The 25,845-nt window shown below is 43.2% G+C and overlaps 1 protein-coding gene across 6 annotated transcripts in view; it reads left to right on the top strand.

Annotated features, from left to right (window-relative positions):
• Positions 1-706: 706 nt before the first annotated feature.
• The window catches only part of ACMSD (aminocarboxymuconate semialdehyde decarboxylase), a 64,409-nt gene continuing 39,270 nt past the window's right edge, over positions 707-25,845 (top strand). The window contains exons 1-5 of one of the 6 annotated variants that reach the window (XM_082631360.1): positions 707-1,064; positions 8,228-8,272; positions 19,877-19,973; positions 23,840-23,889; positions 25,247-25,483. In XM_082631360.1, the coding sequence (XP_082487486.1) occupies positions 1,008-1,064; positions 8,228-8,272; positions 19,877-19,973; positions 23,840-23,889; positions 25,247-25,483 (486 nt within the window). In that variant the 5' untranslated portion in view covers positions 707-1,007. The remainder of the gene's footprint in view (positions 1,065-8,227; positions 8,273-19,876; positions 19,974-23,839; positions 23,890-25,246; positions 25,484-25,845) is intronic. The other 5 variants (XM_082631359.1, XM_082631358.1, XM_082631361.1 and 2 more) reach the window with 5 other exon arrangements.

A 25,845-nucleotide genomic window follows, 5' to 3' on the forward strand; every position in this document is an offset into this window, starting at 1 on the left:
CTTCATTGTGGAGACTGAGCTGATGGAAGCATTCCAAAGCAGGTTCAAGGTTTTGCCAGGGTCCTTAGGTCCCCTGAACATTTTAAGCTTTCCAGGAATAGGAAAGGACAAACACAGAACAATAAAGGGCTGCTTTGCTCCAGGCTCTCTTTGGAAGCAGGACCATAAGCCTCCCTTTATGCTCCAGTGGAAGCCCTCCCCAAACTGCTCTGGCAACCCTCTACTTCTCCCTACACTTACACTCTGTACAAATACCTGTAACAATGTACGTATCATTTTCTCTCTCATTCAACCTTATATTCTCAGCACATAGTAGTTCTCAATAAAAGTTTGTCAAATGCATGTATGAACAAATGAAAGAAAAGGCAATGGAGGAAATAACATATACCAAGTATGGGTTCTTTCTATGATTTAAAAGTCAAGATGAAACTTCCTCCACACGTTTTAACATGCTAGATTTTCATGAACAAGCCAATTGCTAAGTATTGTTTAAAGACGTAGAGGTAACTACCGTACAAAAAGCAAAAAGCATTACAATTGGTTTCTTCTGGGGAATGAAACCAAGAATAAGAACAGATGAGTCAGGGATCTATTATTTTCTTTAAAAGTCTTCTGATATTTGATTTTTAACTATGTATATCTTGATAAAAATTAAAATATTCAAAAACAAAGATTAGTCCATTTTTGACCTGCTATAACTCAAAAGCAGTCTGCAGTACATTTGACCTCACGGGGTTTAGTACAGTTTTGTTTTGTTTTTTTTAATTTTGTGCCCGGAGTCCTGATTACCAAAGAGTTGTTGACCCAAAGCGAAGTCGACAGATAAACAGAACTGTGGACTTTAAGAAGGCAGCTCCAATGAATCTATACCGGCTGAGCAGGCATACTGAGTGGTGCCTGAAGGCAGCTGTAAGGATGAAGTAAATCAATTAACTCCATGGTTTTCATGAAGACCTCTTCATATCAAAACTTCTTTCTTTACATGTGTCTCCTCTGATCCCGTGGAGATGAAAATTGACATCCACAGTCATATTCTACCAAAAGAATGGCCAGATCTAAAGAAGGTAACGGTGATTAATTTGCTGAATTATTTCTAGAACTTCTCCAGCATTTCTCAATGCCTCTACTATAGAATGATGTCTTCTTTTGGGAATTAGATGTTAAGTTTCTCTGCTTTAGGAGTGATTTTAAGTTATTTGGTAGTTATTAAGTTATTCTGATTTCCTAGTTTTTTAAAATGATTTCATATTTATTTTGAAAGAACATTGATAAAAAGAAGTAAGTGTTCTCTCAAAATCCCTTTTCCCCTCAAATGAAGCACTCTTTAAAACTTCTGGACGATATAAGTCAAGCAGGTTTACTTCCATTTAAGTCACATATTCAGCTGCTGGGGAGACAGATGACAATTACAGTTTCAAGTAAGAGACTATTAAAAAAACAGAATGTGATAGGTTCTCATTACTTCTAAAACATATCTTTCTAAAATGTTTAAAATAAGTTTTAGAAGCACCAAATGATAGCTCTGTGGAAATTTTTTTTTGTCTATTTTAAGACACTGTCTGAAACCATTCCTTTTTGATGTTCTTTAAGCTGTAAATCCTTGTTATGAAGTACAGAGTAGGAACATCAAAAAAAAAAAACCTAGAGGAAATGACATGAAACGTTTGCACAGTGAATGTCTCTCAAGACTCTTCTCTGTGTTTCTCAAAAGATGGAAATTTCCTTTTGTCATTAAGAAGTTTTAAATGAATACTAAAACAGGAAGGTGGGGAAAATGAAAGAAATTTAAAACTGGTTTGAGTTTTTGTTCAGGCTAAGTATCAGATTTTACCCAATCTTCAGCCTTCTCTAGTACTTATACACTACTCATAGTGTTTCATCTTTTTTATCCCAAGTGAGGAAAAATGAATGAACCCAAACTCTAATTAAAATGTGTTTCACTGTTTCATTGTGCAGGTAAATGAAACGATTTTCTTCTCATAGTTGTCTTTTGGAAGAATGGTCATCTTAAGTGTTTCTTTGTCCACTGGTATTTTAGGTTAAGATGGACAGTGGACATTGTAGATCAGAAAATACAAGTGATGCTAAACCATCTTTGAAAGGTTTTCCTATTATAGTTCATGGTAAGAACTAACCCTATCAAACTAACCCCTCCAAAAGGAGCCTAAGTGCCTACATGGGAACTTGCTGCTCTGAATGCTGTCATCCTCATCATGTTTTATTAAAGTGTAGACACCACTGCACAATGTTAGTGATGAATACCCAAAACATTCTACCTAGTATCCTGTGCCATAACCCTACCTCCCAAGCCTGCCTCCACTTTGAGCTGAGAACTGGTCACCAAGAGCTGACAATTTCTAGCCGCCTCACCTAATGCAGGGCCCTGAAGGCATTATTAAAACTGCTCCCCCCCCAAAAAAAAAAACTGCTCCAGAAGCTCAGGGATGCAGAGTATGGGGAGGCTATAGCCACAGCTGTGTGCCCTGGAGATTCCCCTAGCACAAGTTCTGCTGGCTCTTTATTGTTATGCCTTCTTATCTTCTAGTTATGCCTTCCTATCTTCTAGTTATGCCTTCCTATTTTCTAGTTATGCCTTCCTATCTTCTAGTTATGCCTCCTATCTTCTAGTTATGTCCTCCTATCTTCTAGTTATGCCCTCCTATCTTCTAATTATTCGTGAAAAGAGGGGAGGGGCATTTTGTACCCATAAACCAGGCTTTTATCAAGCAGTCTCACACCCTGCAAGCAGATAACTGATATACTTTTTTAAAAAAAATTTTATTGACGTATAGTTGATTTACAATGTTGTGTTAATTTCTTCTGTACAGCAAAGTGGCTCAGTTATATGTATATAACTGAGTATATATACATATAATATATATTTTTCCTTTTTCATATTCTTTTCCATTATGGTTTGTCACAGGATATTGAATACAGTTCCCTGTGCTATACAGTAGGACCTTGTTGTTTATCCACCCTATATGTAATAGTTTGCCTCTGCTAATCCCATACTCCCAATCCTTCCCTTCCCTACCTCCCCTCCCCCTTGGCAACCACAAGCCTGTTCTCTATGTCTGTGAGTCTGTTTTTGTTTCGATAACTGATATACTTGATGCTGATGATGGTAGTAATAATAATCATAATACTCTTACACTTCCAGAGAGCAATATATACATGTAATTTGATTCCATAAAATCTTGTGAGTTTCAGATAGGATTTCTATCATTAGCCCTGCTGGACAAATGAGGCCCCTGAGACTCAGAAATGAGGCTAGAATCCCAGAGCTTCATGGGGCTATGGTGGCCCCTCCATAGCTCTACGCCCACACCTACCTTCCAAGAGCTGCCCAGGAGCACATCATGGGGGGGATGTCCCTGCTTCCCTCTGCTAGACACCAGCCTGCTCCCCAACTCTCCACACTCATGTAAACCCACTGAGGGCTTCCTCACAGCAGGTCAAGCAATGTGATCTGCTATGTGCTGGAAGTTTCCGTTGGACTGCAGGCAAGTCAGTGATGAAACAATTCGCAGAAAACAGTTTGTGTTTTCAAACTAGGAGGAGGGAGATAAATAAAAATACATCTAAATGGTGGTGGGTTCCTTCTCTCTCTCTGTCCTTATTTCCAGTCTATATGATCAGAGTATTAAAGTGACATTAGTGGATAGGAGATAGTCCTTGGTGTTCATAGAGTTCAATATTTCTAGCAGAATTTCCTTTGTCTTCAAATCGTTTCTTAGTAGGTAAAATATCATTTCAAAACATCAATCTCCGATCTTTTCTCACCACTTTTTCAAACTTTCCAGTAAAAAAAATGAAAAGAATAAGCCAGTCCTAGTTTTATTTTGGAAGATGAAGCCCCTTTGGAAGAACTGATATCTCTTTTCAAACCTGCCTTTTCTTGTTAAATATTAATAGACACACTTCAAAAACCCTGACCTCCTTATGCAGTGAAGACATAGAAAAGCAGAATCAACACGCCTGGGTTGGTGATTAACTAATGATTACAAAGGACTGGGATTTGAGAAAGTTTTTCATTTTCACTTGGTAATAATGATTGTAGTCAGAGTTAGAGTTAAGATCCTTAGGGGGGAAAATCTACCTGAGGTAGAAAGAGTGCAGGGTGCACTTGATTACATTGTTCCTGATGAATCAGGACCCACACTCTGGCCCAAGAAACCAGGGTGAAAGTTGTTTCAGACTGATCCACAATGAGATTACTCATAACAACAAGGATGCTGATAAGGTTTCAGCTTTTCCTTCAGCAAGACTTCATTGCCCACCTACTAGGTGTCCCATAGTAAGGTTTGCAAAGATTCTTCTAATTTTAAATGGGGTCCCAAAATTCCAGCCTTTAGGAAAAGAATTATATATTTACATCTTCTTTCATTAGTGATGATTTAATTGCACTTGATCGCTGTAAGGTTTTAGGAGACAAAATCCCAGACATAACTTGACTTTTAAACAACTCCTCTGAGCAAACAGATATCTGGTTTCATCACCCAGGAGGTTCATTATTCACCTCATGAGTGTGAGGTCCCCAAGACATTAAAAATGTCATTCAGCTCATCAACCTCCGATTCACATATACCCATTTCAGAAACACAACTCTTGTAGATAGAACTGAATTCCCTTGAATTTTTAATATGTTTTTTTATTTGTCATGCCCATAAATGTCTATGGGACACTGGTCACTGTCAAACATTTTCAGATGGTAAATGCCTCCTGGCATATGCTCTGGCAAAAACTACTCTGAGGGTCAAAAATTTCAGACCCCAGGCTTGGTTCAACCTAGGATGAGAGGCTGGGGATTGTGTGGAGGCCAGATTTGGAGCAGAATAAAGTTGCCCCAAATAGGTTAGAGGTCTTTGTAAAGGCTCAGGGCAAGTACAAGGTGTTCCAAAGCGTTCCAAGTGCTTTCCAAGACAGGGAAGGGAGGAACACAGAGTGCCAAAGGGCTCCTTCCTTCACAGCGCTCCTTAGTGTTTGCTCCCAGCGTGAGCCTTATTTCACGACCTCAGGATGGAAGAGGCTGTCACCGCCATGCCACCCCCACTGCCATTACTGCCTGCCACCACTACCATCACCATCATTGGTACCACCACTGTCACCAAACTCACTACCACAACTATCACCACTACCATGTCATAGCTTCCACCACTGCCATTACTATCGCCACCATCCCTAGCACCGTCATCACCATCATCATCACCACCACTGCCACCACCGCCTCTGCTTCCACCACTGTCACCACCATTATCATGGTTAGCATTGATGAAGCCCTTTCTGTAAGCCAGGTCTGGTGTCCATAGCTTTGTCCAAATTGTTTCAGTCAATTCCCATAAAACCTTATGTCACCGCGACTGCGGTGAGCCTCATTTCACACATAAGAAAACAACGGCTTCAAGATGTTAAGTTACTCCAAGAAAGTATCTTGTAGGCGGACTGTTGTGTGTGACCAGATCCCTCCGTTCTGCCCCTCCCTGCCTCTCTGCCCTTCCCCAGGGCAATACTTCTCTCACCAGCTAACTTATGGGTTAACATTCCATAGGGAATTAAGAAAAAGAAAGAAAGAAAGTGAGGAAGGAAGGAACAGAGGAAGGAAGGAAGGAAAGAAAGAAGGCGGGAAGGAAAGAAGGAAATAAAACCTTTCCTTTTACAGTAAAGTAAGATTTCAATGGTATATTTCTGGCTCGAGAGAGCATTTTGGTTTACTCTAAAGTGTAACTGATTGAGGCCATTCCACACCTTCCCCCGACATGCACTCTGGGAAGCTTTATCCAGGAGAAGAGAGGGGAAAAGCACAAGGGTACTGAATGCATGAAAGGGTGGGAGGGCACCGACAAAGGAGAAATTGGGTGCCGGGAGGAGAAACTGGGGTCCCTGATGGACAGGTTCCCTTGCGTGACTAGCCTACTAAGCCAGGTCCTCCAGTGTCACCTGGGAGGAGGCAGGTGGACTTCCAGAGCTCATGTGACAATTTGGAGCTGGAATTCAAGGACAGATCTTCTGCCCAGGTAGAACAAGGCTGGTAAAGAACTGACCAAATCTTAAGTCTACTGGGGCAGAATGCAGGGACAGACATAGAGACAGACAAACACCCCTGTGCTGCAGGCCCAGACCTCCCCTCTGAGTCTGCAGGTGAGAGGGAAGCCAGGAAGAGGGATCTGCCAAAACCTGCCCCCCTCAAGACAATGTCCCTGTACCGTGACATGAGAGCCAAACCATGGTCACCTGGTCTCATCCAACCACAACAAGCGAGGAGTTGCGCAACATTTAGCTTCACTACCTCTACCCATTGTTGCTGACAAGAGCTGTCCATGAGCCCTTTACACTGTGGTCTCCGGCCTCCACACCCTCCCCCTAACTTCACACTTTGAGAGCCATTGTTCTGGAGCATGGAAATGCTCAACACTGGAAGCACCTCTCCAATCTGACCCCAGATTACCTTTCCAGCCTCCCTCCCATGACACCGCTTGGCCCACGTTGTTCGTCAGTACCCTACCCCCCTCCTCCCGGGGAACCTGTATGTCACTCTATCACAGCATGCCTCACACACGGTAAGGCTCTTCAATTACCCACCCACCCCGGCCTCGCCCTCTCAAGACTGTGCTCCACACAGGCTGCAACTGTCCTTCACTTCTATTTTCTCTGCCCTAGAAAGGCTGGTCATGGTGGGACTCCATGAGGGTTTGACAAATGAACAGAATGAGATTTAAAAAGCTATAGTTACATGAGTCATATATGCCTATGTTCACAGGCAGAATCTTTCAAATATTTTTATTCATGACCCCCAAGAAGAAATATATTTCATACTGTGACTCGGTACAAACATTTATATCTATAATGGAAACAAGAGTTTCATGAAACTAATACTACACAGAAGCCATTCTAATATATTTGTTCTATGCTATGCTATGCTATGCTATGCTACGCTATGCTATCCTATCCTATCCTATTTCGTTCCATTCCATTCCATTGCTTTACTATCTTAGCTTGGGTTTTCCAAGAAGCAGACCCTGAGATACGGATTCAAATGCAAAGAGTTTACTCTGGAGATGATGCCAGGAAACACCAGTAGAGTGGGGAAATGAGGCAGAGAAAGCAAGGCAGCCAGTGAAAGTGTAGAATGTGTGCCTCACCTCAGAGTCATCCTGCCCGAGGAGGTGAGGAAACCAGTGTGTGCAGTTTATATACAAATGCCCTCAGTCGTTGATTGAGGGATTTGGGGGCTGGAAATTAGCACCACTAATTTCCTGGTACTTCTGATCTTCTAGAAGGGCCTAATCAAAGTTGGCGCCAATGGCAAAAAGGAATATCTTGTCAAAGAAATGCAAGTGCTTTTAGTTGAAGGAGGGCTGGTGTGCACAGAAGCACTCCAGGGAAGGAATATGGGTAGGACACCAGCCTTATCTGTTACACATACTATTTCATGTTTTTAGAACATCTGGGTCATTAACCACTAAACTGATTTCATGATCTACTCACAGATTGCAAACCACAGTTTGAAGAACAGGGTTAATGTTCTAAGATGGTATTTCCTAAAGAGTGGTCCCTACGGTCTGTACTCCTAGTGGCCTGGAAAGGATTTTAGGTGGTACACAAATATTTTTTAATGTGCATCCTTATTTAAAAATTACAACCTGGGGCTTCCCTGGTGGCGCAGTGGTTGAGAGTCTGCCTGCTAATGCAGGGGACACGGGTTCAAGCCCTGGTCTGGGAGGATCCCACATGCCGCGGAGCAACTAGGCCCGTGAGCCACAACTACTGAGCCTGCGTGTCTGAAGCCTGTGCTCTGCAACAGGAGAGGCCGCGATAGTGAGAGGCCCGCGCACCGCGATGAAGAGTGGCCCCCGCTTGCCACAATTAGAGAAAGCCCTCACACAGAAACGAAGACCCAACACAGCAAAAATTAATTAATTAATTAATAAACTCCTACCCCCTACATCTTAAAAAAAAAAAATTCTAAAAAAAAAATTACAACCTGCATTAGGAGAAAAGGTAAAACTAGTACTTCTATGATAGAGAATTTTCTTCCTGAATAAATACATTTCAGGAAAAACATTGATTTGAATATAAATGTTGAATAAGTGATCATGGGCGTGGGGAAAAATGGGAAAGTGTTGCTTGAAAGGATAGAGCTTGGGATGCTCTGTCCCAGGGATGCGCCTTTATTGCAGTCCTCTCTGCTTTGACCTTTCAGTCTAACTGTGCTTCCTCTCCCCCACAGAGATTCGGTTACGGAGGCTGGGTGCAGCTCCACCACCACGGCAAGGTGAGTTTCTCCCAAAGCAGGAGCGTGCCTCAGACCCACAGACCTGCTGAGTCTGAAACCTTCCACCAGGCGGGCCTCTAGGAACCCCCAACTCTTCTGCCCTCCAATCGACTTTATAGTAGGCAAGGGGACAGCACTGAGGTTTCTCAAAATTATTTGCAAAAATGGGGATAACGTCAAAGAACAGCATTTAGGAAGATAAAATTGGGATTGGACAAGCCATTAAGAAATGTCTCTCTCTCCCTCTCTTTTTTTTTTTTTTTTTTTTGCCCTAGAACCAATTTTAGCATTGCTGTGTGTCAAGGAAGCGACCTGGCCCTCTCCACAGTTATTACATTATATTACAGCTGACCAAATAAATGGAACAGTTTAGGTTTGTGCACAGGCTGAGAAATTAAACATTGGAGGCAAAAGGGAGAAGAAGCCACTGTTAGAAAGGGTTGAGTTTGTTCAGAGGAAAGAGCGAGAGGAAGGCGGCTTGGGGCAAAGCATTCAGCCTGAGAGAGAGTTGCAAATCTAGAGCTGCACAGAGGTCAGGTCTGACTTCATTTTCAGAGGCATCACATGCCCTCGTGGAGTGCATGGGAAAAGCCCCTGAGCTCCCAGTGGAGCACAGACATGACTAAGGCCCCTGGAGGACTGGTGGTGTGGGAAGACCACATGCAGGGGTAACTCAATGCACTGTGATGAGGTGAGGACAGCTTTTGCACCAGGTACTGGAGGATGTAGACTTGGGCACCAAGGACTGGAGAAGGCCTCCTGGAAGAAGTGATGCTCATTCTGGGTCTGGAAGCAGAGGTGAAGGCTTGCCCAAGGAATAAAGGAAACTAGAAAGCAAAGACAGGGAGCAAAGGCCTGGAGATATCAAACACACGTAAGCCTAGAACTCAAGCATTTGGCTTGGGCTGGTACTAGCATTTCTCAAAGTGTGGTCTGTGGACCAGCAAGTTCAATTTCACCTGGGAACCTGGGAGAAAGGCAAATTCTTGGGCCTCACCTCAGACCTACCAAATCAGGAACGCTGAGGATAGGGCCAGCAATCTGAGTTTTGGCAAGCCTCCAGCTGGTTCTGATGCTCACTCAAGTTTGAAAACCACTGGCTCTATTCACTCACTCAGTGATTTTTATTGACACCTATTTGATGCCAGGCCCACCAGTCTAGACACACGGAATATGCTGGTGAACAAGACAGACATACTCCCTGCCCTTGTGATGCTCAAATTCTAGGGGGAGACAAACAAACGTGATCACTTCAGAGAATGAAATAAAAAACAGTGCTGGAACAGGCAATGACTGGGGAGATGCATCTGGGCTGGCTGGTCAGGGAGCTAGCAAAGACTTAGAGGATGAGAAGGAAAAGCCTGGAAGAGCATCCCTGGCTGAGGGAACAGCAGTTGCAAAGCCCGCCATATGAGGAAGAGCTGTGTTCAAGGAACAGGAAGGAGGGCAGTTTGGCTGAGATGTGGTGAAAGGGGGAGATGGAAGGAAATCAGGTAGGCAGGGGCCAGATCATGGAGGGACTTGTAGCACGTGCTAAGGAGGCCGGGTTTTATTCTCAATGTAATGCAAATTCTTCGGAGGGTCTTAGCAGCTGAAAAAGGTCACCTTGTCTGATCTGTGGAGGATGGATAGAGGCAGGTAAGAGTCTGGGGCACAAAGTGGTGGGAAGAAGCTGGAGAGGTAGGCAGAAGCCTCATCAGATGGGGCCTTGGAGGATGGGTTTAGGCCTTTGTACTTGATCCTGAAGGCAGTGGGAAATCATTAAAGAGTTTTTTAAACATCAGAATCTCTGGAGCAGCCCATTTTCACCTTCATCAAAGGCCACCCACTAAGTGCCAATTTAGACACTGGGCTGCACTTCTCCCATGAAAAGTGTCAGTTCCTAGCCTGGGAGCTGATGATCTAAGCTGGCTTCAAGTCTCCCCAAAAGAGAAGACAAGCTGAGTGGAGATGATGACAAGGCCACTGGGAAGCCCCAAGTGCAGGGATGGGCAGCCTGTAATTTTTTTTTTTTTTACTCCCTGTCCCAGGCTGCAGTTTGTAACCTTGACACTGGATTTGAATGGCCTTCATTTCATCTTGTTTCTATGTCAAAGAGACTGCAAAAACTTAACAGCAAATCTAAAAAAAAAAAAAAAAAAAAAAAACCCAGAACAAACAAAAAGAAATCCAAGAATGAAAATATTTCCAGTCAAATCTATTACCTGATATTTCCAGCAAAACTGGATATAACAGTAGTCTTATAAAACAAAACAGTGACACTTTCCTTTCCTCTGTTTCAGAAACAAACCAAACCAAAACAGAACCAAATTGGTATTTGCCTAATTACAGTAGTCAGGGATCACAGTCACTGGAAAACAACACGCAAATATATACAAATATGCAAATTCAGCTAAGAGCAATGAGAAAATCCAGCACTTTGTGGTAGAAATTTCTTTTCATTCTCCTGTATCCCTTTGGTGAACAAATCTTTTCTGTCCCCCATGAATGATTTACCTCAGAGATTCCTGTTTTCTGAAAGGTCTTTCCAGTACACTTCTCTGGTCTGCCCTATTTGTTTCTCTTCTTAACCTTTGGTTTTTCAATGCTTTTGGAATGAACCAAGGGGTATTTGTTTGCCATGGTAAAGCCTTGTTCAGAACTGAAAAACAACATTTGTCCTTGGGTTGAATATTTATAATTTGGTTGAAGATTCATAAAAGTATGTACAGCCTCCTCTCAGGAGCTGCATGGGGTGGTGGCAGAATTGAGTGCTGATGGCAGGAACACCCAACAGCGTTCAAAGGACGCCAGACACAGGACCTAGTTCAAATCCATGGGTCAGCAGCATCTAGAAACATTGCCTGAGTGTTCTTCAGGCCCTTGAAATACAAAGACACACACATGCCATTTCCATCACACTTAGCATTTTCAGACACACTATTCTGTGTGATCTTCAATCATGTTCCTGCTCTAAAAAATGATTTCCCTCTCACTGCGGAGCCAGGAAGACACTCAAATGAATAAAGAACATACAGATAGTGACAATTTTGTGCTGAGCAAAAAAGAAAATAAATAGTAAGGGAATTCAAGGGGGTGGGAAGGCCAAGGCAGGGGGCAATTCTCATGAAGATAACAAATCATAGGACTGTAGGGCTAGGGAGCATCTAGTCCAGTGTTTGACAATATGGGTTGCAACCCAACAGTGAGTCATAATATCAATTCAGTGGGCTAGGACAGCTTTAAAAATAAAATAGATTACAAAAGAAAATAGCAGAATGTATTGTTCATGGTAAGAGTAAGTGTTGTTTCATCAAACTTTTGTCTCAGTTTGTAGCTGTATAAATCTTGGGTTGGCCAAAAAATTCGTTCGCCTTCTTCCGTAACAACATACCCGAACGAACTTTTCGGCCAGCCCCAGTAGATATATACAGATGTAGTGGGTCACAATGGAAAATATATTTTTTAATGTGGGGTCGCAGCCAAAATCGATTGAAAGCCATTCCTCTAGTCCAATATCCTCATTTCATGCTTTTATTTTTAAGCTTAACTTTCTATTACATATGTAGAATCTGAATAAATTCTCCTTTTTATTTTTTATTTATTTTTCTCTTTTTACGTGCATTTATTATATGAATTAACTAACTACATGAACTGAGAAAGAGTCCCATTTGCAATGCAAATATAACATTCATACAAAAAAGGACAAAATCAAATGAAACCTTTCTTGATTTTAGGTACTTAAAAAAAATAAGGCTGTCAAATAAATTCTCCTTTTAAAATTTAAGCTGTTGAAGATAAAGCTACAGTTCCCTTGGATCAGCCCTCCCCATCCTCAAAAGTAATTCCTATTAACAGTTTGGTGGGTACCTTTCCAGACCTTTTCCTGTGATTTTACTTATACATACATGTACCTATTAAAAAGGATATAGTATTAAAAAGGACATAGTATTATTTAATATGTTTATGTACATATTTTTTAGCTAAGTCAATCAGGTTCCAAACAGAAAACAAACAGCATACTTAGAATATTCTGAAAAGGGTTAATAAAGAGCCTACTTATAAAGGTGTAGGAGTGGGATGAAGCTGTGAAGGTAGGCAGGTGTTGGATGATGAAGGGTCTTAGGCCAGGTTAAGGAGTTTAGATTTTACCTTTAGGGCAACAAGAATCGATTCATGAGTTTTAAGCAGAGATCTGATAGCGAGATCTGATTTAGGGTTTTAAGAGTTTACTTGGCTGTTTTGTGGAGACTGGGTTGGAGGGGAGCAAGAGTGAAAGCAGCAAGAGATGAGGCTGGAGGCTGGAGCAGTCATTCAGGTGAGAGAGTATGGGGCTTGGACCAGAGCTGGAGCAGTGGAGATGGAGAGAAGTGGACCCTTGCAGCGTCCATTCTGGATACAGAATTAACGGCATTGGGAAATGGATGGGATGGTGACATGTCAAGCCGAGGGAAGTGAGAAAATGATGTAGTCTCAGAGGGATGAGAAAGATAATGCTGATATCAAAGGACAGAAGCAGCCAAGCCAGAAGGACAAGCAGATCTGGGGGAGAGAGCAGTAGGCTGAGTGAATAGAGCTGGAGGTGGTTGTAATAGAGCCTCCGTGGAGCTGTCCTTCAGAACCTCGTCATGTGGGACAGAGGCTGCTTCATGGTGACAGTGTCTGGGCCATTTCTGCCACCTTTGTACCTCAAGCCCAACCAGCCTGGCAGCTTGCATAGTCTAGAGGGAGAGCCTGAGTGGGGACTGGGGGCAGGGGGAGGAGAATGGAATCTGATATGAAATACTGGATTTTAAAATACATTTTTTCTTTTTTCCCTCTGTGCTAGTTTTTTCCTTGTTGTCTATCCATTCTGTGTGTAATAGTTTGCATCTACTAACCCCAAACTCCAAGTCTATCCCTCCCCCACCTCCCCTCCCCCTTGGAAACCATAAGTTTGATCTCTCTGTGAGTCTGTTGCTGTTTTGTAGATAGGTTCATTTGTGTCATATTTTAGATTCCACAGATAAGTGGTATCATATGGTATTTGTCTTTCTCTGCCTGACTTACTTCACTTAATATGACAATCTCTAGTTGCATCCATGTTGCTGCAAATGGCATTATTTCATTCTTTTTTATGGCTGAGTAGCATTCCTTTGTATATATATACCACATCTTATTTATCCATTCATCTGTCAATAAACATTTAGGTTGTTACCATGTCTTGGCTATTGTGAATAGTGCTGCTATGAATATAGGGGTGCATGTATCTTTTTGAATTACAGTTTTGTCCGGATATATGCCCAGGAGTGGAATTGCTGTATCATATGGTTAATTCCATAAAATACATTTTTAATGATACACAATACCAGACATTTGAAATACCAGCCATATTTGAACTCATTTGCAGATAGTATTAGAACTAGAACTTAAGAATCAGAAGTGTCAGAAGTGAAGTTCCTTGGGAATCAGACTCTGAGATGGAGATGAGCATGCAGAAGGTTTATCAGGAAGTGCTCTCAGAATGGACATCACTGAAAGGGAAAAGAAGGAACCAGGATAAAACAGAGGGCAATGTTGAGCTGTGATGTAGTCTCAGTGGAGGCCTCAGCTGACCCTACAAAAAGCTCTAAAGCTAACCTCCAGAGTTGTCCCAAGTTGGGGGGTGAGGGCAAAGAAGAGGGGCCTTTACATCTCTGTGGCAGTCAGTCATTGGAAGTGGGCTTCCCTGGAAATAAAGCAGGACTTTAAGGGTAAGCGATTTACACATAGGATCCAGGTTTCCTGACTGCTGTAGTTATCATGACTTCTACTACCCCATGCTGTTCTGGCTTAAAAAACATTAGAGGTATATTTGAAATGAGTTATCTGGGTGGCGATGGATGGTTGGAGAATTCTTTAATTAAAATAAAAATAATTTTTAAAAACCTTGGTTTTCTTTCAAGAGTTTATAAAAAAACAGAATTTGTTTCTGAGTTGAATAATTTAGAGCAGCTTGCTCCAATTACTTGATTATTAGTTAAGTTTAAGATCTTGGTTGATGTTGGGATCAATGTTAAAAACAGAACCTAAGAGACCCCCCAGTCCCTCCCCTAGCAGCAAGTGCTGACTTCTGAGGCCCATTTATACCCCTGCAGGGATCCTGGGTTCCTAAATATCACGTGAGAGGGATCAAGAATTGATTCTGTCAGGTCCCAAAATTCTGGTTGAAAAAGCAAAGAGAGGGCTCCCCTGGTGGCACAGTGGTTGAGAGTCCGCCTGCCGATGCAGAGGACACAGGTTCGTGTCCCAGTCTGGGAAGATTCCACATGCCACAGAGCGGCTAGGCCCGTGAGCCATGGCCGCTGAGCCTGCGTGTCCGGAGCCTGTGCTCTGCAACGGGAGAGGCCACAACAGTGAGAGGCCCGCGTACCGCAAAAAAAAAAAAAAGCAAAGAGAACTGGGAGCCTATTGGGGCACAGCTGCCCTGTGGTAATTTTCACTGAGAAAGAGCTCCCCTGACAGTTGCTGTCATTAATTTGCCTTACCATGGATCCAGCATAAAGGGTGTGGAGGGAAAAGTTTAGTAAGTCTGATTCTCCTGCAACATAATTAGGGCAACCCCCCAAAAAGACTGGACTCCTTAGGAAATTATAGTAATTAACATTTGCTTACTAAATAGACACCAATTACCAAATATCAGCCTGACAGGGTGGAAAATGGCTTCATGAACCTGGATTCTTTTCCCAGTTCTATACCACTAAGTGCTCTATAGCAGCTAAGCTCTATACCACCGCATCTCATGGACTCAATGGTAAATGCAAGAGTTGAACAGAAGAAATGATCCATTTCTGCTTTAACATGTTCTGCTTTGTCTGAAACCAAAACTTACTTGTGCACCTCCCAGAGAAACCCAATTTCCTCCCTTGCTATTGATAGTATATGGTAAAATCTGGCCATTGGATGAATCTAGAGACTGTCATACAGAGTGAAGTAAGTCAGAAAGAGAAAAACAAATATCATATATTAACGCATATATGTGGAACCTAGAAAAATGGTACAGATGAACCGGTTTGCAGGGCAGAAATTGAGATGCAGATGTAGAGAACAAACATATGGACACCAAGGGGGGAAAGGGGCAGGGGGGTGGGGGTGGGGGTGGGGGTGGTGTGATGAATTGGGAGATTGGGATTGACATGAATACACTGATGTGTATAAAATAGATAACTAATAAGGACCTGCTGTATAAAAAAATAAATTAAATTAAAAACAAAAACAAAATCTGGCCATCATTCATTAAGCAAGCTCTCTGGACTGTACTAAGTTCTTTACAAACATTCTATTATTGAATCTTCTGTATCATTCTGTGTTCTTAGTTGCAAACAGCAGAATCCACTCTAGCTAGTTCAATTAGAGAAGCAGCTCACAGACTTCCTGGGAAGGCCAGAGATCAAGCTCAGATGCTGTGCTAACAGAAACAATGCCCAATACCTGGCTGGGGACCTGTTCTAGCAAGGCTGTGAGACAGGAAGCTCATGTTGACGATGCTGAGATTGGAGACCAAAGCACTGCAGCTTCTGCTCCAGCCATGTCTGATACCTCAGGCAACACCCCTTATTAAAAGACTCTGGGTTCTGCAGAGTCCCTGCTTCCTCACAGGGCTCACTTCCAAATCAAAGTCACACATGGGGGCTTCTGGTTGGCAGAGCCTAGAGCACAGGCCAGTGCCCCTGCTACAAGGGGAGCTGGGAAAGTGAATTCTGAATTCCCCCTCAGGAAGGGGGAATCATAATGTGAAAGTATCTTCACATATAGGAAGTGTTCCAAGGATGCTGGGTGGCTACAAGCATGACAAATAAAACGGTCCACGTTTTACAGATAGAAAAAGTGAAGGTTAAACTCAGAAGGGCTGTAACTTAGCCAGTTATACGGCTAGTAGTTTAATGAGATTTAAGCCCCTATCTATTGAAATGCAGAGACCATGCTCTTCAGCACTTTGCTACACTGGGTATTTTATGGTAATTAAGCTTTCCTAGTAAGAAGCAAAAGAAAAAAACTTCTAAGTGCCAAATGAGAGTTTGTTTCTCAACTTCTTCTCTTTTACCAGCACCCCTGTCCACTCCCTTCTTCACCAAATAAAAAGATGTGTTCCTACATTCTATTTGTGCAATCAGTATCAGCACTCTTGCTTGCAAACAAAAGAAACAAAGAATGGTTAGTTTAAGCAGAAAAGGAATTTGTTGAAAGTACTTTAAGCCCCTCAAGAATTACAAAATGCTTAGGGAACCACACTCAAATGTGCAGGTGACTGAAGCCACGGCCAAGGCCATGCCACAGGTACAGCCCAGTTAGGACACTGCCATCAGCACCACTGCCAATGGACATAGCTCATGGTCACTGCTGGAATCAATACTGGCAGCACAAACTCAACTGTTCTTGTCTTTGTGCATCACTTGATTTTGATTCACAACAAAGCATTGATCCGTCAAGTTTGGGGCAAGGGGAGCAAGTATTTGGGTTTTAGTAGAGGGAGGCTGGGCCCTACCTCTACCAGTACTCTTGCAGGAGAGTCCCCAGTCCAGGAAGGTGGTTCAGGTGCTGTCAGTGTCAGCCAAGAATCAGAACTGAGGCAAATCAATCATGATGTCCTGATCTCAGAGACTCGGCTCTGCCTGGGTATAGATACCTGTCATAGTTACACAAGTCACTTGCTTACTGACCTATTCCCCAGTCTGTGAGCAATGAAAACATGGATGTGAGGGCTTGCTCATGCTTGGGAGATGTGCACAGGCTGCCGCGCTTAAAGGTGAAAAGTGCTCGGCCTCCTCCATGAAGGAGATGGGGAAGGTCTAGTCCTTGGATCAGAAAGATAAAGAAGGAAGCTGTAGCAAGACCTGAGCACAAGCCAAGAGGAAGAGGAGGAGGGCAGAGAACTCCATCAAGCACAGCTCAAGGCCTTTGATCACCACAGGGCCCAAGGGCAATCTTGAGGCTCTGAAGCACCACCAGAGGTCATGTGTCCTTAAGCAGGGGAATGTCGGGAGACAGCCCAGTCTCTAACTAACCATACATCATTAATACTAAGAATAACTAACACTCAACATGTGTCAGACACTCTACTAAATGCTTTATAAAGAGTATCCCATTTCATGCTCACAAGATCCCTTTAAGGTAAGTCATATTATTATAACTATCTTAAAAATGAGCCAAAACTCAGAAGTTTCTAGACAGAACAGCTAGCGGGACAGAGTCTGAGACTCCACAGATATTTGATGTCACAAAGCAGAAGAAACCATGGAGCCATGGCTAAATGGGACGAGTTTGAACTAATCTGTGCCATCTGCCAAAATGATTTAAAGTAAGTGGTCATTATCGACTCTGACCATGACTCTGTCCCACCCATCTTGTTCTCTGGGCCAAAAGCAGTCCACATCCAATGTATGAGTGCCTTGTATGCTGGGTGGTAAGCTGGAAGCAATACCTCCTCATGGAGCTGAAGAGGCTGCAATGAAGGCAGGGTAACTGAAGAACCAAGAATCTTCTTTCCTCCCCAAAGCAACCACTGACCTGTCACTCCAACTAAGCCTGGTCGAGAGAAGAAGGCTGTGCCCCAGTTATGCCAAATCCTCCAGGAGATCCAAGGAGTCCAGCACGGATACCTCAAATTTAAATAAGAGAGAGAGAAAGATATTCAGATGTTCCAAATACAAGATCACTGCAGAGCATAATAATAATAACATCTGAATGAAATCATGTCATTTGCAGCAACATGAATGGACCTAGAGATAATCATACTAAGTGAAGTAAGTCAGAGAAAGACAAATATCATATGATATCACTTATATGTGGAATCTAAAATGTGACAGAAATGAACTTGTCTACAAAACAGAAACAGACACACAGACAGAGAGAACAGACTTGTGGTTGCCAAGGGGGAGGCAGGGTGGGAGAAGGATGATGGAGTGGGAGTTTGGGATTAGTAGATGCAAACTATTACATATAGGATGGATAAACAACAAGGTCCTACTTTATAGCACAGGGAACTATACTCAATATCCTGTGATAAACCATAAGGGAAAAGAATATGAAAAGGAATGTAGGGCTTCCCTGGTGGTGCAGCAGTTGAGAGTACGCCTGCTGATGCAGGGGACACGGGTTCGCGCCCCGGTCTGGGAAGATCCCACATGCCACGGAGTGGCTGGGCCTGTGAGCCATGGCTGCTGAGCCTGCGTGTCCGGAGCCTGTGCTCCGCAATGGGGGAGGCCACAACAGTGAGAGGCCCGTGTACTGCCAAAAAAAAAAAAAGAAAAAAAAGAAAAGGAATGTATATATAACTGAATCACTTTGCTGTACAGGAGAGATTAACACAACATTGTAAATCAACTATATATCAATAGGGGACTCCCCTGGTGGTCCAGTGGTTAAGACTCTGTGCTTCCAAATGTAAGGGGCACGGGTTCAATCCCCGGTCAGGGAACTAAGATCCCACAGGCCAACACGGTGCAGCCAAAACAAAAACAAAACTATACATCAATAAATTTTAAAATAATAATAAAATATTAATATCTACAAATAATAATAATAATAATAACCTTTGGCTTATGGAACCTCTGCCCAGCCAGCTCAAGTACTCTGTTCTTCGTCTCTGTGGACGGGAATCTGCCTTAATTTCTTCCTTTTCTCACAGTCTTTCCAATCTCCATGCTTATGACCTAATTTTTTGGTGGTAGATTACTAACTTGTCTTTTTTCCTCAACTATATATCCTTAAAGTTTTACATCAGTCAGAGAAAGTACATTGCCCACCTTAGGTGCTACATAAATATTTGTTTTATAAATTGAAAAAAAAAAAACTGAGAAAACTGAGGCTCAGAGATGTTGTTTAACTTGCTCATGGTCACACAGTAGGCAGAATAGGGATTTGAACCTTAGCAGTCTGATTTCAGGGACCTGGATCAGAACTTTTCCCTTTTCTTTAGGGATGAGCAACAGGAGGCCCAATTTAGAGGCCGCTGCCGTGCTCCACACAGCCACTTAGTTTGCAACTCCCCACCCCCACACTGAGTATTAAAAGGTAGTGTACAAGGCAGGCATGATGCCTGGTAGAGGTAGCAGCTCAGAACCAAATTTCACATATGCTGCTAGACTGATTCACTGCATGGCCTGCCTCCTCCTGCAGGTGTTGACATCAGCGGGCCCTGCTCTGCTAGACAAATTATTTACTCTCACTCTCCATCTGTTGCTTCTCTATAAAACAAGTGGGTTGGATTAGATGGTCTATCTCAGAGGTCCTTTCAATTCTAAAATGTTATGAATCTAGAGTTTTCCAAATGCTGGGCCATCCTCTTGGGTCTTGGAGCCAGAGGTTCTGGCAAGGTGACTTACACAATCCTCAGTTGTGTAGTCCCAAAAGGCCGTGACCATGACCTTGTTCTCTCTGTGTCCAGCCACTGACACCCACAGAGCACACCCCTTCAAATCCAAGCCAATATTAAGACACAAGGACAAGAAGTTGAGTTCTATTAAATAAACAGATTTCTACTTCTTTGAGGATTAAGTAAAAAAACCCTAAAAAGGTTAGGGGAGAACCACATTCCAAAGCATACAAGGAAGGATTAATCTAAGTCAGCTTAGGTCACCTTTCGCTGATGTGAGTTTTCTGACTTAGGGAGAAGCAAAGATGCTGAAAGATGGGAAGGTCTTCAGAGTGGTCCAAGAGAACTGCTGGGACCCAGAAGTTCGCCTTAGAGAAATGGACCAAACAGGTACATCCGATGAGAAACACTACCAATGTTTGCATCTGATGTAAGAGGCATGTCTACCGCTAAAGTCTGTTGACCACTTTAGGTGATTTATGTGATGGCAACTTCTGATCTCCTTTTTTCCTCCAAGCCAGGCTGTTCCAGCTTCACTGGGGGAGGGATGGCACCTTCCACAATGATGTTTTTGGAGTGTGGATTTAAAATTTTTTGAAATTAGTTATACCCTGTTTTAAAGTAGAATGCTGTATTATCCAAAAGATAAAAGCGGTATTTTATTATTTAAAAAAATTTTAAGTTCAAATGCATAGCATTTACTTATTATAGAGCCAATTAAAACAGTAAAAATAAGAGTTCACAGATTAAGGATGCCAAGTGCCTGGTTAGTCAGATTCAAGATCTGATTTCCTTCTGTAGTTTCTTTTGGTGCACAGTACACAGAATGTCCCCACTGACACATAAGGGGTGGAAACGGGAGCAGTTTACAAAAAAGTTAATCATGTAATCTCAGAATACTCTACAATGAAACCAATCCAGAAATTTGAAAGGGGAGAATTAGGAAATTTTTGTTTCCAAGCTGAGTCACTAAAAATTTCTAAGAACTGCTCACATTCCTCATCCCATATTTTAAAATCAAACAAATCCCCATAATTTAAAAGAATTATGAAAGCCTATCTAAAATATGGTATGATGGGTAGGGGATAAGATAAAATAAAATAAAATAAAACATAATAAAATAGTAAAATAAAAATGTGGCATGACAGCCACATTGTGCTTTCACTTGTTACTACCTGGTTGACCGTGCCATCAAGGAGAGTGTGCTCCAACAAGAGAACCCAGCCTTCTGGACACACATGGGATCTGCCCAGAGACTGTGATGGGGAACTCCCCATGACAACACTGTCAGGCCTAAATTTTGACATCAGTGGTCTAGATTTAATCCAGAAAACAAACAATTCATACACACAAATAAAAGAGCCCTTTAGAACTACCACCTTCCTAACCAAGGACAAATGTATAAGAAGTTCAAAAATACACACAGAGATGGCAGGAGACATTTTATTCCAAGGTCTGCATAAAACAAGTTAATAGATATCAGCCCCAAATAAGGAGGTGGTCTCTGGCATGTTAGAATTTGGTATAGCTACTTTAGGCTAGATATTGCTTTATAGATTTTTTAAAATAATTAAAAGTACATCTAAATTGCATTCAAATTGAACTTTGTGGGAAGCCTGAAGCACTTCTGTAGACCATTCCATAGAACATAGTATATATGTCCCTGTACTAGAATGGGGGTGGTAGGGGCACTGAGAGAGAACAGCTTCTCAGACTGACAGCAAAGACCAAGGTCTTACTCTAAATGTGAAGCACAAGCAGCTCCCACCTCTCAAGGAGAAAACTAGTAGAAAGGAGACTCAGATGACTGGTGTCAGAACCATTGCTCACGACTGCAGTTTAGGTGAAGAGTGTCTCCTTTGGTTTTTGTTGTTTGTTTCATTCCACAGCTATCCTTAAGAGGACAGTCAAGTCTAACCCTTGCTGAGCATTTTCCTTTGTGCCAGGTACTGTTCTCAGCACCTGACATGTATTAACTCAATTCCTATAACAACAACAACATCCTATAGATGCCAACAATGGGCATCTATTATTATGCCCATTTTACAGATGAAGAAACTGAGGAACAGAGGTTAAGCAATTTGTCCAAGATCGCACAACTTGTAGGGGGACTGCCTGAACCCAGGCAGTCTGGACCCAAGTGCTTAACAAGTGTATCCTACTGCCTCTGCCGAGGTAAGAAAATGATAAAGGCACAGCACAGAAGGTTCCAGCAAGCCATGCCATCTTCACAGGGAGAAAAATATAATTGCAGTCCCTGGTTTACTTCATCACATCTCTATGTGGCAGGCATTGTTGTACCTAGTGCCACCTGAGGGGTATTAGGAAGTGAAGTGATTTGCTCGGGATCACACAGCAGTAAACGGCAGAGCTAGAATTGTACCTAGGACTGTCTCTCTCATTCCATCACTTTTCCCAAGGGAGCTTTTCCCAAGCCTCCCTCCGGATGAGAATTGCCTGGGGTGCTCATTAAAACTTTTTTTCAGGGCCCATCCACTGAGTCACAGTTTCCAAAAGAGGGCCTAGGAATTTGTTTTTACAGTGTTCTCTTCCCTCCACTCCCTGGCCCCTAGCCGTTTTACTCAGCAGGTGAGTCTGGGGAACACTGTGCTATTGCCAAACTGTTAAACACCACTTTTAAAAAAATCAGCTCTAATTGGGTTAGACTTGTTTTTTTCCCCTCTTGATTCCCAGAAACCAAAGAACATGTATCCAAATCAACCAACACATAAATAATGTAATTTACTATGTTAATATAAAATATGGTAACAAGTGATGGCCACTGGGGTATACAGAAGGTGCAAGGCTGGACAGCAGCCTCATCCCACCACTTGCAGGCCATGTGATCTAATCTATAAAATTAAATACAGTAATGTAAGAAAAAGCATTTGTGTAAATGTAAAGATTTTACAATTGAACGGCATTTATCTGTTGTATACTAACCACTGAATACAAATCATATCTGTGACAATGTTTAACAATGCTCTCTAATCAAACGCTGTAGTGTCTAGTCCTCACTAAACAATGATTTATTTATTCATATATTGGGTATGTTAAGGATAGAACATGGACAGACAGGTTAATGTGGTGTTGAAATTCAAGTAGGGCACAGCACAGGATAAATAACCAGAGTCATGACAGACTGTAATAAATTATCAGAAAAGGAAAGGAACAGAACAATGGGATAGAGAGTGGATGGAGTTGGGGAAGGCCTCTCTGAGGATCTGACATTTGAACGGAGACCTTAGGGTAAAAAGGAGCTCGTCCTGGGATGAGCCATAAGGAGGGCATTCCAGGCAGATGGAACAGCAGTGCAAGGGTCCTGGGGCAGGAAAGCACTCCAAAGAACAGGCAGGAGGCCTATGAAGCTCAACGTGAGCCCCCAGGAGAGACGGAGCCTTATAGACCGTGTTCAAGTTTGGAGTTTACTCTGAATGTGATGAAAAGTGCTTGGAAGTTTTGAGCAAGGGAGTGACTTGATCTAAGTTTTAACCCTTACCCTGGCTTCCAAGTGTAGAACAAACTGTAAGAGGACAGGAGTGGTAGTCGAAGAGCAGCTCAGAAGCTTCTGCAGTGGTACACGTAGGAAATACTGGTGGCTTTGACCAGGCAGTGGCAGGGGATGGGGAGAGGTGAGCACATGAAAGGAACTGGAATAGAGCTAATAGGACTTGCTGTTGGGTTGGACATCGGCATGAGGGAAAGAGGAGCCACCATTGCTTTGGCAGCATCTCTCCTGATAACCCAGCTCCAGGAGTGTGAAGATAAGAGATTCTAGGCATCCTGGATGCTGAATTCTGGAACCACACTCAGGGTCTCATTCTGGGCATTCCAGACAGTGGGACTCTACCCATGCTCACTTGGGAGATGAATTAAAGGGGCCAGGAAGGTGCCTGAGAAATACACTCTGTCATGCATGACCTAAGATGAAAAGCCCTAAAAAATTGATTGGGAAATGTCTTGCTTAAAACTTCACAGGAAGGAGGGTTGGAAAAAACCTTTAAAAATTTGCTTTTTAGTTTTTCTTGAATGATCTCACTTCTGTCCAGCCTTTACTCCTCTCCTTAGAACTGACGCTGAGGGATGAGGGAAGCCTGGGACAGAGACCCTGCAAGAAGTGGGACAGGGAGAAGCAGCGAGGGAGGGGAGAGAGCAAGGACGGTGGGACGGAGACTTGCTGGGCTCCTCGGCCCTGGGAAATGTCGGAGTGCCCGGGCCATTCTTCTCATTAGCTTTGCCTTTGTGTCTGTGTCTAGGAGTGACCGTGCAAGCCCTTTCCACGGTTCCCGTCATGTTTAGCTACTGGGTGAGTGTGAAACCTCAATCCATCTCCTTGGTGGGCGAAGGCTCACTCACGTCCAGCTCCCTAGCAAGCAGACAGATGCCTCAAGTCTCAAACATTGCCCACCCAACTCTCCACCCCTTCAGAGATCAGCAGGGCCCCTCAGCTTCTCACACCGCACCGTCCCCTCCCAGGCCTGTCTTCCTAGTCATGTCCTTGCTCTAGACCTGCATGGTCCAGTATGGTAGCCAATGGCTGCAGGTTGCTATGTGACTCCAACTGCATTTCCACTGGACAGCACAGTTCTAGACTCAACCTTAATCTCCATCAGAACTGACCTGTCTGCTGACTCATTCCTGCCGTGCCTGGCTCAGTAATTGACAAGCCAGCTTATTCAAAAGTGATAATGATTTTGAGGCAGTGGAAGTGATGATAATGGTCTAATATGTTGCCTCTCCCATGGAAATATACAATTCAAAACAGGATTCCTAGAGTTGGATGCCTTTCCCCAAGTGATTAAGTCTTGAGTGCTAAAAGTTTCAGGCATCATGGCAAGCCTGTGGAAACACATTTTTGTACACAGTTGGGGGTGCACTAAGCACCCTCTCAACCAAATAAACATTCACACGTGTTGTGATTTAATAAACAATGGAAATACCACCTGCTCACACTTACTTCCTCCACCTGTGCTCATAATTCTAGTATTAGTGATTCAATCCTTATCTGTTCCTATCATGAGATTCACTACTTAAAATAAAAATCCCCTAAGACCTCGAGATACCTGAATTTACCAGACTGGGTGCTATTCTGACTGCGCAACTGGGATTGCAGGCCAATACCAAATTCTTAGCAGTGGGGTGGGATGATGTTGAAAGATAGCAATAGCAGAGAGATTACTCTTGAGTGTCACTGCCAACAGGAAGGACATGGAGAAGGACAGACAGGAACAGGAGAGGTCCATAAGCAGCTCGGCATCCTGAGGATGTGTGACAAGGAGGTGCCGTGAAATCCGGCACTCACCAGGCCCAGCTCCTGGGGTTGGGAGGGGGGATGCCTAGGTGTGCAGCCCTGCAGACTCCCGTCTGCAGTTGGGGGGGGGCCCACCCTCATTCCATGTCTAGTGTAGGATTCCAGGCCCTTCTGATTACAGTCCCAGTTTTTCTAATTAATCAGCAATATGCTAGCAGTTTTCTTTGCCTTGGCAATGACTGGCTTCTGGGTCTCCTGTGGCCAAGGCCTAACTCAGGCTGTGCTTCAGCTTTCTGAGGGGTAAAACCACTGAGAGTGACAAATGACTGAGCCCTGAGGAGGTGTTGATCAGAGTAAATATCTAAAGAAGTAAGTTTTGAACCATGTGCTTTCCCTTACCTGTCTCCACCAGGCAAAACCTCAGGACACTTTAGAGCTGTGCCAGCTTCTAAACAATGACCTAGCTGCCACCATTGCAAGCCACCCAAGGAGGTTTGTGGGTCTGGGGACATTGCCCATGCAGGCCCCTGAGCTGGCGGTCAAGGAGTTGGAGCGCTGTGTGAAGGAGCTGGGCTTTCCGGGGGTTCAGATTGGCTCCCACATCAACAAGTGGGACCTGAACGCCCAGGAACTCTTCCCAGTGTACGCGGTGAGTACGTGGCGCTTACTCTCGGAGCGTGGCTGGGCGCTGTGCTGGGTGTCCCTGGGTGGGAGAGATGCCTGACGACATGCTAGATGTAGGGGGAAATGTGGAAAGAGCTCCCCCAAATAAGCGGGCCATCCTACTAGAAGAGGGACAAGTGGAAATGCTTCCCAGGCCAGCCCTAAGTTAACCCAGTGAAATCTCTCTTCTTTCTAGCCCCCTTGCTCTCCTTTTAAAGTTTCATTTGGAATAAAATAGATAACCAACCAGAACCTACTGTATAGCACAGGCAACTCTGTTCAATATTCTGTAATAACCTAAATGGGAAAAGAATTTGAAAAAGAATAGATACATGTATATGCTGAACT

Source organism: Mesoplodon mirus (genome assembly GCF_964341445.2).
Source record: "Mesoplodon mirus genome assembly, chromosome: 8".
Classification (NCBI taxonomy): Eukaryota; Metazoa; Chordata; class Mammalia; order Artiodactyla; family Ziphiidae; genus Mesoplodon; species Mesoplodon mirus.